Source organism: Lactuca virosa, chromosome 3, assembly GCF_052849685.1.
Source record: "Lactuca virosa cultivar CGN04683 chromosome 3, Lactuca_virosa_CGN04683_v6, whole genome shotgun sequence".
Classification (NCBI taxonomy): domain Eukaryota; kingdom Viridiplantae; phylum Streptophyta; class Magnoliopsida; order Asterales; family Asteraceae; genus Lactuca; species Lactuca virosa.
This window is the reverse complement of record NC_136428.1, coordinates 35,973,449-35,985,366: the sequence shown is the minus strand read 5'-3', so window position 1 is coordinate 35,985,366 and position 11,918 is coordinate 35,973,449. Positions and strand designations below refer to the sequence as shown.

The following is an 11,918-nucleotide window of genomic DNA, read 5'->3' as shown; positions in this document are numbered from 1 at the left end:
TTTTGTGTGTTATTTTGAGTATTAATTAAGTTAGTAAAGCTTGTTTATCTGTTTTTATTTTCTGATTTCATATCATACTCATCCAATTAGTAATTACTCTACATTGTATATTCTATTAAAATTAATGAAAATACTTCACCTGGATATGTTTTCTAAGAACCCTCCTTTTATTTAGTGCTAGTTTTTGCACAAGTGGAGGAAGAAAGGCAACTGAAAAAAGCAACAGATGCCAACAACAAAAAAAGCACGAAGCTCTCCTGTCAAAGATAGAGCTCGACTTTCAACGCCACAAAGATAACCTCCAAAGACTCGAACAAGAACTCTCACCACGTCTCAAAACCATGTCAACCAACTCAGACAAACAAGACTCAACCACTAATCTATCTATACCCCACACACCCCAAATGGGTCCCACCCAACCATTGCAAGAATGCTCCATGAACTCGACAATCTTGATGATTTCTGATGAAAAAGAAACCATGATCCATCGCGATTGCATAATCGGTTTGAAAGATGAGCTTTCTGTGGTATTCTTGCCTTGTGCTCATCAGGTTCTTTGTGCGACTTGCAATGATGAATATGGAACAAAACGGATGGCCAAGGCCACATGTCCAATCTTCAGGGTCGCTATTGAACAGAGATTCGTGTTTTTGGGGCCACCTCTTAACTCTTAAGCCAACTGATTATAAATTTATAATTTGAAGAGTAGTTTATTAAGGTGGTGATGTATATACAGAACGCACTATTGGTATTTTTTTTCATGTGGTGTTGAATCAAGCTGTGGTTAAAACAACATTACCGTGTTTATAAATAAGCTCATAAGCTTTTTTGCACTTTGTAGTGCATTTCACATGATAAAAAGAATCCTTTTTTCTTTTGAGTAGAAGCCAGCTGTAATAATTTGTTGCACCAAAAAATAGAACAAATATCCATTTGCAAAAGACTTAAATGCACTTGTTATCATCATATCATTATTGAAAATAGTACTTATCGAAAAGTTTGTTATCCAAAAGTTTGTTCAATCCAGTCCAGCCCTATCATATAATAAATAATATTAGTTTTAGTGATGTCAAGGAGAAACTAAAACATGTAATTTATAAATCTTGAATTTAAATTTCTAACCTATAACAATATAAATAGTTATACCCTGGTTAACATACACAACAGTTTCGATTTGAGAGGCACCATGTCATGATCAAAGGGCCTTTGCCCTTTGGTGTTTGCTGACATTGCTGTACCAAATAATTTAGATGGGTCACGATGGGCAATTGACTGGTGAGAGAGCTTGATACGTTACTTTCGATTATTGAATGAATATCTTTTTAACTTGTTCCTTTTGATTATTGAATTTCTTTTTAATTTCTACAATGAGCATCGATCGACATAAACTAATTAGTGGGTCTGAAGATATTATTATATACATATAGATAGATAAGAGAATATTTTTTTCTATACGCAAGTCACATTCATAAGATTGCGATCTAAAGTTTGAACTAATATCCTAGCTCAATAAGGCTTTGCCTTTTAGATTAGTGGTCTCGAGTCTCTAACCCTGGCATGAACAATCTCGTGATACTAACTGCTAACCACTAATCCCGCCTTTCAAAAATTAATAATAATAATAATAATAATAATAATGACATTTCATGTTCAAAAATTATATGTTTGTTGAATTGTTGCATAACCACTCAAACTTTGTTAAACCAAATCATACTAAGATAAAACTGATTTGGCTCGATTCTGTTAATAGCTTTTATGGTTCTATTCTTTCAACACCTTTTATAGTGCAAAAATATTATAACAGGTAGTTACCAAATGAGAAAGAAACTGAAAGGGACATTTGCTAGCCTGTTACTATAACAATTAAATTAATTACAACTTTAGCTTAAATGTCAGTGTTAGGTCAACCATTAAAAATTAAACCGAAATATTGACAAACATATTTTTTATTCTCTTTACCTTCTAACTCGTAAATGTTTACTTTTGTCGCATTTGAAATTCCCCTACACTACACCCGATGACAAAATGCAACCTACCCAATCACATATCAACACATACAGACCAAAGAGTTCATTTTTAACTTTTATACGTATTTTTAAACATATGAAATATATAGAGTTTCTATTAAAAAAAGCAAACTGAAATCATGCTATAAGTAATGTCTCAAATCACTATCGTTATCATAAACCCAAAAAAAAATATACGTGGTTGTTGTTATCTCATAGGCAATCATTAATTCTTAAAGAAACTAAATAAATCGGTATATTGTCATTCACATATATATGTATATTCAACACAATAAATGATTTTTAAATATGTACATGTCCTTAAATTCTCTCACTTTCAAACGGAAGAACATGTGGACGCACAAAAATCATCCGTCTTCCACACAATGACACAAAACACCTATAAATACAACAAAAGCTTCAGGGTATCATATGCTGCTTAGTGCTTAAAGTATATCTCCTTTATCAAGAAACCCAGAAGTTGTTTATCAAGAAACCTTGAATGCAAAGTAGGACATGACGATCGAGTCTTTAAAACAGAAACCTAGTACTTTCATGCAGAAGACGAAAGGATTTCTGGGTTCCTTATGTGGTAAAATATGGAAAGTGGGTAGAGATGATCCGAGAAGGGTAATCCACGCTCTTAAAGTCGGGTTTTCTGTAACTGCAGTCTCTTTGTTGTACCTAATGGAGCCATTGTTCAAAGGAGTCGGAGAAAATGCGATTTGGGCAGTCATGACTGTTGTCGTTGTTCTCGAATTCACTGCTGGTAAGTTATATATATATATATATATATATATATATATATATATATATATATATATATATATACACGTACATACAGGTACTTATATACAGTATAATCATAATGTATATATACTTATTGTACTATAATTTGATATGATAGGGGCAACTTTATGCAAAGGATTCAATCGAGGGTTTGGGACGATGTTAGCAGCATCGTTGGCTTTCTTATTCGAGTTTATAGCTCGAGAATATGGAAAGGTTTTTCGTGCTGGTTTCATTGGAGCTTCGATTTTCTTGATTGGTAATACAAATAAACAAGAATCGTTTCGTATTTGTAGTTTAATTTAATGCCACAAATATGGAGTGGTGAAACTATTTTGTTTCATTTTTTATTTTTCACAGGCACATCGACTACATTTTTGAGATTTTTCCCCAAAGTAAAAAAGAACTATGACTACGGTGTATTAGTATTTCTGTTGACGTTTAACTTGATTACTGTATCGAGTTATCGAGTGGATGATGTTATGAAACTAGCCAAAGGGCGGACATATATGATCGGCATTGGTTCTGGGATTTGCATTCTGATGAGTCTCTTCATCTTCCCAAATTGGTCCGGAGAAGATCTCCATAATCACACAGTTTCCAAAATTGAAGGACTTGCAAAATCAATCGAAGGTATACATCAATATACTTCAAAATATTTGCTTTCGTTTGTTTAAAAAATTTACTTATTCGTGTTTTCAAATGTGTAAACGAAATGTAGCTTGTGTCACTACATACTTCAGTGAAGATGAACGGGATGTAGAAAGAGATGAGATGATATCGGAGGATCAGATTTATGAGAATTATAAGGCGGTTTTGGACTCTAAATCGACCGATGAAACGCTCGTAAGTTTTCTTATTTTATTAGTATTTCTTAAAAACAAAAATTTTAAGAACAATTTAATTAAAGATTCCTTTTATTTAATGAGGTAATAGTCGAAGATGTTATTAATTATTAATGTTGTTATACATACGTACGAACAGGCGCACCATGCAAGTTGGGAGCCTAGATACACGTGGCAGTGCCACAAATTTCCGGGGCAACAATACGTGAAAATAGGAAGCGTTCTTCGTCATTTTGGGTACGGAGTTGTTGCTCTTCGTGGAAGTTTACAAACCGAAATACGAGTGAGTACATTATTATGTGATGGATAAATTAAAAACCGAATGAATAATTTCTTATTTTGTATGGCGTAGATTATAGATGACATGCATTATCTAACCACTGAAAAGCTATCTCTAAAAGAATAAATATCTATTTACTAAGAATAATTTATTCATTTATCAATAAATAAATAAGTCTGCTAAATGAATATTCTTTTCCGATCTCAAGGGAATCAACCTAGCCTTTTATTTACAGCTTGCTAAATAAGTTATTTCTGTTAAGATCTAATAATATAATTTGCATGAGGTTAGGTTCTTTTTTTAAAAGAAATTAGTTCAAGAACATGCTATTAGATCTTTAATTTCAGCATATATTTTTGAAATACGAACAAACACTAGAGCTGACAAAAACTCACTTGGCATGCTAACTCGATACGAAATAAACAGGTTTGAGTAATCAATTTCGATTTTAAAACACGACAGTAAAATTAAATATTTAAGATTATGGTTAAACTCTTTCAACCCGACACGACACGTTTATAAGATCTAAACCCCAAACCTAATAAAACAACACGAAATAAACAAGTTTGAGTTAAAGAGATTAACCTGTTAAAGAAAACAGTTTGATATACGATACGAAAATTAAATGAGTAAATAATCAAACTCTTTCAACATGACACGGCACATTTATTAATAAGTCTATCAAAACACTGCATAATGACAAAGGTGATTTCATTTTTTAAATATGATGATATAGAGCTCTTTAGAACCATGGCGACACTAGTGTCAAAAGGGAATCATATTATTGTAGTTCCTCATTGTTATTACTTTTCTTAATAGGGTGATTTGTGGTGACTGGAGAGTAGATTAACTTTTTAGTATAAGGAACTAACAATAGTTATCAAGTCATTTATAGTTGTTTTCGTTGGAGTTTAGCACAATCTCATTCACCTAGACATATATGTTGGGGGTCTGTCATTTGTCTTTATGACTTTTTTGAAGAAAAATCTAGAATTTATATTTAAATGTTATTATTTTATTCATGGGTTGCTTTGATGATGTTGATCTAAATGTTTTCAATATGATAATGTATTTTGGTTTATTTTTTCAGACTCCAAGATCAGTTAGATTGCTATTCAAGGATCCATGCATTCACCTTGCATCGGAAGTAACAAAATCCCTAATGGAGCTTGCCTATAGCATAAGAAACCGACGGCACTGCTCGCCGGAACTCCTCACCGAGCCGCTTCAACAAGCACTGCAAGACCTTGACGTTGCATTAAAGTCACAACCACGGCTCTTTCTCGGGCCAAATACAGCTCAAAACACACCCAAAATGTTAGCCATGCTTACATCGACAGCAAGACAAAAGTATGAACACCATTTTTCAAGCATAAACGCGGACCCACCTACCTCTATTGATAGGAAACCGAAGGGGGTTCCGGATGGCGCAGGGAAATTTTTAAGGCCATCATTAAGTAAGTTTGCGATCACAAGCTTGGAGTTTTCCGAAGCGCTTCCAATTGCTGCTTTTGTATCCTTGTTGGTCGAGTTGGTTGCAAGACTTGATCTTGTAATTGAGGAAGTTGAAGAATTAGGAAGGGTGGCTTGTTTTAAAGAGTTTAAACATGGAGATGATGTGATTTTAGATGTTGATAGGAGAAAATCAACGGAGATAAATCTTACTAGTTTTGCCTCGGCGGAGTGAGTTGATGGGCCTAATGGTCTATTGAATTTTTGGTATAAATATAAGTGTTAAAGTATCCCATATCGACACGACACGATCACATAAATATTTATATGTGTTGGAGTTCCACTCTCTCCTTAAAGGCTCTTTTGGAGGGTAAATCAAAAACTCCACATATATCATACAATAAGAATCTTGAATGTTTGATACCACCAAGGTGGTAAAGAAAATACAATTTTGATCGTTTTGGTGGCTTCAATGTGTAGATGGATTTGATATAAATATAGGTTTGTATCAGTGTTTTTATTGATGTATGGATATCGATTAATAAAAATATATAATTCTAATCAAGTAAGAAATTTATATTCTAACATCTAGATGGTATCAATGTTCTACAAAAGAGAATTTTATCAAAAATTAATATATAAAGATGAACTTGGGACGTATAAACTTAGGTTATCCATAACGGTGTTTCAACTTGAATTGCAAGTGTGGTTTGCAATCCATATAAGCTTTGATCTTTTACATCATGAAAGCCTTGCAATTCAATGTGTTGGCTCCACCACTACACCATGTTCTCTTTCATTGCTTTTTCTCTCTTTGGTAATACGTAGGAGTAGGACTATACAAGTTTGCTAAAATTATGATCTCTTACAATCCTAACATCTATGTTGGGACAAGAAACCCAGATTTGACATGCATAAATGATAAGAACACAATCGACACGATAGTTTGGGTGCTAAAAGATATATTTGATCATAATGAGGAGTTACAAAAAGGAACTAGATCTAGTATAAATAATTAAATCAACTCACAACTCTCAATGAACTACATCTCTCAAGTACACTCTACAAATGATATGACATTCACTATATATAAAGGTACAAGTATAAGTCTCATTATCTAGTCACAAGACAAATAACCCACATGTTATAAAAGGCTCATTAGCATCATCCTTGTAGAACTTTGCATCTAACATTCTCCCCTAAAAGTTTGGAATATATGACAAGGCTTCAACTTCCAAAACGAGCATCTAGTAAATATGAAGTGTAATCATGAAAAGGAATATCAAAGAAATCCACGAATCTCGATTTTTCAATAGTCTTCAAAACGAGTTCTAGGTTACAAGAATGCAAAACCAAGCACCAAAGGTAGTATCAACCTCAACCCAAAGAGCTTCAAATGGATATTCGACCTTCATCTCCTACAGTAATCCCAAAGATAAACATGAAACCAAACTTGCCATAAAACCACTTCAGAACCAAAATTCCAAATCACTTCATAACCATGAAGAACTTGAAAGATCTTTATCCCCAAGAGTCATTATAGAATGATATTGTTAATGACATATGATCCTATAGAGTCACACCTTATAGAAAGTTACTACTAACTGGTTATTTATTATTAATTTGATTATTAATAAATAAAATCAACACTTTGTATTTAATTGGAAAATTATTATTTCATGAAATAAAATTTTAACGACTAATTGGGAAGTTATTATTTATGGAAATAATATTTTTAGAGAAATAACAACTTGTAAATCATAAGGCATGATTTTATAAGATGTGTACATTTTATTGAACTGGTTAGAATTTATTTATATATAAGTTAGTTTTTATATAAAAGAGATGTATAAATATATGTTAGTTTATAATATGGAGTGAATGGCATACAAGGTTGACTTCTTTGTCCTTAAAACCGTCCACCTCATAGAGGTGTGATGGTTTGAGTGTTGTGTTCATCCTCTTCCTTGCCATACCTCTTGAATGTACCATACTTTGACTTTGTTAGAAGCATGGTCCACCTCATGGAGGTGTGATGGTTTACTCTTGCTTAGTGGATACATGTAGAGAGCTTTTTCTTTGGAGTTTCTAACCATTTTCATCAACTTCCTAATTGTCAAAAGGAATCAAAGTCTTCAAAGGTTGTAAATATTTTCCTTTCTATGGTTGTTTTAATCTTTCTAAGCTTTACAAAATGATCATTGGTGGGTAAAATGGTTTAACTTTATTCAAATGCAAAATTGCTTCTGTTGCTAAACTCATAGTTTTGACTATTTTTTAGACTATTTTTTTTAATAAAACCCAACAATTGTATCAAAGCCATTTTTGGAAGCTTGGTAAGATTTTTTTGATAATATGTTATTATCTTTGTTTTAGGAAAACATTGATGGTTTTCTTTTTTTGTAATAAAATCCGTACATATTTTCTATGACAACTTTATAATTGTTATTTTTTAGTGACAAAAGTTTACATGCATTTTTGTCACCAAAGGTTGCCTTAGAAAAACAAAGTGTTGTTTTATATAATTTTGATTGTGTAGGTGTGTGTGTGTGTATATATATATATATATATATATATATATATATATATATATATATATATATATATATGTGTGTGTGTGTGTGTGTGTGTGTTTGTGTGTGTGTGTGTGTGTGATGTGCATAAACTAGTCATAGACCTCTTGTTAATGTGTTTGTGTTGATTTGTTAAAATGGTTGTAATATTTATTTATTCGTATGATATGTAATAATTAAATATATAGTTTTCATTTTATTATTTTTGTAAGTAATAGATTAGTTTTACAAATAGTTTATTTTTATAAAAATGTAACACGAATGAAGATGGAGGTCATTTTGAAGATCAAAAGTTTATAAACATAATTTTATTAAAGTTTCTCAAACTTTATAAAATTATTTTTGTAAACTTGCTACAAGGTGTTGAAGCAAGTGGTAGAATGAAGACTTTTACAAGATTTTTGGTCCCTTTATGTACCTTAGGAAGGACTTGGTATTTTTGCAATGGCTCAAAAAAATGTCACTAGATAGTTGGTGAATGCACATATGTTTTTCATGCTTGTGTTGTTTAAATTTATGTTGGTATTGTGTTATTATTGTTAAATTAGATTTCACATGTATAAAATATTTTGAACATAAATAACATCGCAAAGAGTTTGATTTTAATAAAATTTACCTTCTAATATAAGATGGTAAAAATAGTTTTAAAAATAAAATAAGTTTTATCATTTAAAACTAGCTACCGGTAGCCAACGATAAATTTTAATGATTAAAGTTATATAAGTTTAAAATTGAGATTTTATAAATTTATCAAACTCCATTAAGCCATGCATACTCATAAAGTCGGGAACTTTATGGGTTAGGACGTCCCATAAGAATAGTATCTGGAAGTTATATATGTTGTCTTAAGGAATTAAGAGGTTTGGGGATGAATTTTGGCTTCAGTGTCGTACGCTGGGCATACGCACCTGAATGGCTTTTGGGCCATTTTTGGGCCTTGAGTCATTTTGGGTTTGGGCCTTGCTTTGTTGGGCCAAGTATAGGATGGTAAAATAGTCTTTTACCCATTGTTATGCGGAGATATGAATTGGACCTTGAATTATGGGAAATTGTCCTAAATATTAATTAAGGATAATTTGGATTGTTCAGTGTGAGGAACCCGGTAGCAGCAGCGCGTGTGTGTTTCGGTTAGTTAGGCTTCATGCTATGGAAAAAAGAAAATTGCTCTTGGTGTGTTCACATGTGATACAACAAGAGTATAGCCGATTTTTGTGTGCCCTAACCTCTCTCAAGTTCCTCCATTTGCTCTTGGTGCTTTGTAAACCATTTGAGGCATCACACTTGGGGTGCTAAGCTCTTGAAAGGCCAACTTCAACAAGCTACAACAAAAGGTATTATTCTAACTAGTTTTTTGTGATTCAAATATCAAGTTGCATGCTAGTTAGGCTTCATGCTTTGGAAAAAAGAAAATTGCATGTATAATTAGAGAGAACTTAGATCCAAATCATTAGGGTTGTAGGTGCACCATAGGGATGTTATATTGCTTAAAACCCATCAGTGGTATCAGAGCTTAGGGTGTTTTCTATTATATTGATGCAGTTGTTTGATTTTCAAAGCTAAAAAATGACATTTCTGGCCACTGACTGTTGGACTCGTCGAGTCCCATAAGGGAACTCGACGAGTTGGATCGTATGAGATGAACTCGTCGAGTCCATGCCATGAACTCGACGAATTGGATCCCTTGTTTGCAGTTTTTCGAGTTTTTTGGCCAGAATTGGATTAAGATCATTACCACAAACTGATTTGTGTCAAAAAAATTTGTTTTTCTTGATATGGTGATGATTATCCTCATCCAATTAAAATAAAATTATCAAATTTTAAGATAATAAGTTGATTATTTGTATTATTTATTGGAATTGTCTTGCTATGTGAGTTAATTAGGTCAAGTTAGTAAATGAAAAATTATATGATAATTTTATTAGTTAAATTTGATCTAAAATGGTTCGTGAAGAGTTTCATAACTTGTCCTCAAGTTATGGAACTTGAAAAGTCTCATTCATGAAACATTAACTCCATAAGTTATGGAACTCAAAAGGTTTTAAAGAGTTACAAAACTTGCCCTCAAGTTTTGGAACTTGAAAAGTCTCATTTATGAAACTTTAACTTTAAACCCTAGAATTTTAAAAGTTTAAAATTCAACCCTTATACTATTAAAACATTAAAAGTTTAATACTTATATATATATATATATATATATATATATATATATATATATATATATGTATAAGACAAGTCAGTCTTACCGTTAGTAGGCCTCATTCACGAAGCTAGTCTATAAGGGGTGTTTAAGGAAGCGGCCTATAAAATGACCGTCATTGGGTATCTACTCTTACCCACCGCACTCTTGACTAGTGGAGGGTCGTTAGCCGACCGGGTATGATAGGACATTGATTCTCATTAAAAAGTATAATGATAATTATAAAAGTAACTAAATGTTTTTATAAATTCTCAATCTTAGTTACTTTAGGAAAATGTGAAAATGGTGCTATTCCAAGAAATTGCACATTACACCTTGCCAAGTCGTTAGTGGAGCGTGTGTGGTTAACCGACACACTAATTTGGGACTAGCAAGGGTGGCAAAGGGTAGCTTGATGTTTGTCATAGATCAATGGAGCGTGTGTGGTTTACCGACACATTGGTTAGGTGATAAATGACATCAAGAATACCAAGCATATTTGTGTTGGATAAGGTGTATAAGTCCATAACTATTTCTGGTATGTACTTGACCCGACCCGGCATGGTCCATTTGGGTTGCATGGCACCATGCAATTGGATAAACTAAAATGAGAGAAATAACACTTATGGTTTATTAATATATTATAAGTTCTAATATATTAATAATATTATTTAATTAGTTTGATCAAAAATTAATTTAGAATTAATTAAGTGATCAAAAGATAACTAATTAAATATATGGGTAGATTATGTAAATCTTCCATATCTTATATAGTGGGCTAAGAGGCTCCATGGATTATCAAGTTGGGTTCCACCCATAGGATGCTCCATGGAGGCTCCATGGGAGTTACAAACCCATGGGTCATGGAAATGAAGAGTCATGCCACATTAGGGTTTACATGGTGGAACCCTAGATGTGACACACTATATAAGCAACATGTTCTCCACCAAAATCGGCGACACTAAGAAACAAGAGGGCTAGAGCCGATTTTGCAAGTGTAAGATTCTCTCAAAGTTTACTCCTTTGCATTTGGTGTTGTGTGAAGCATTTGAGGCATCACACTTGGGGTGCTAGGCTCACAAGGTTTCAAGGATCATAATCAACAACAAGGTAAGTTATTCTATCTTTCATTCAAGTTAAAAATGTTCCCCATGTATGCTAGATAGGAATATAACCTTGGAATTCAACTTTCCATGATTATTAGACAAACATAGATCCAAGGTTATTAGGGTTGCATGTACACTTAGGAAGTGTTAGAATGCTCAAAACCCATCAGTGGTATCAGAGCCTAGGTTTGTTTGATGTTTTTTTTTGTGTGCAAACAGCTTGAAAAAAAATCGTTTTTTTGTTTTCTGCTCGTATGAAAGTTTGCACATTTGTTGCTGGAAATGGACTAGAAACATTACCCTAAACTGTTTTGATGTTTTAAAGCTTGTTTTAGATGGTGTAATGTTTATGCTAATCCATTTACAATGGCAATTATTAAAATTACAAGTTTTTTTTAAGTGTAATTTTTGATTCTTGAAAGTGTTCATATTCATGTTCTTGAACTTATGAAGATTAGATGATCATAGGAATTGTTTGTAACCTTCATGCTAGTTTAATTCATGATCATAATGTGTTTTAATGGAGTCCATAACTTGTCCTCAAGTTATGGAATACCAAAAGTCTCACTTTTATTAAAGCCATAAAAAGAACACAAGAGTTATAAAAATGAAGAGTCTTCATTTTTATTACTCAATTAATTCATAAGTTATAAGAAATGAAAAGTTTTGGAAGTTTACAAAACTTGCCCTC

General features: G+C 32.5%; 1 protein-coding gene across 1 annotated transcript; it reads left to right on the top strand.

The window, feature by feature from the left end:
* The first annotated feature begins 2,210 nt into the window (after positions 1-2,210).
* On the top strand, positions 2,211-5,892 carry LOC145165485 (aluminum-activated malate transporter 14-like). The gene is made up of 6 exons (XM_079084226.1): positions 2,211-2,775; positions 2,914-3,054; positions 3,156-3,428; positions 3,517-3,641; positions 3,780-3,923; positions 5,011-5,892. Exons 1-6 carry the CDS (start codon positions 2,523-2,525, stop codon positions 5,605-5,607), a joined length of 1,533 nt encoding a protein of 510 aa, XP_078940352.1. The 5' UTR covers positions 2,211-2,522; the 3' UTR covers positions 5,608-5,892.
* The last annotated feature ends 6,026 nt before the right edge of the window (positions 5,893-11,918 follow it).

Bases quoted from the DNA above. Each gene is read 5' to 3' on its own strand.
- LOC145165485 (XM_079084226.1), top strand. From the start codon at position 2,523: ATGACGATCGAGTCTTTAAAACAGAAACCTAGTACTTTCATGCAGAAG. The intron at 3,429-3,516 runs GTATACATCAAT...AACGAAATGTAG, and splicing joins ACTTGCAAAATCAATCGAAG to CTTGTGTCACTACATACTTC. The intron at 3,924-5,010 runs GTGAGTACATTA...TTATTTTTTCAG, and splicing joins GTTTACAAACCGAAATACGA to ACTCCAAGATCAGTTAGATT.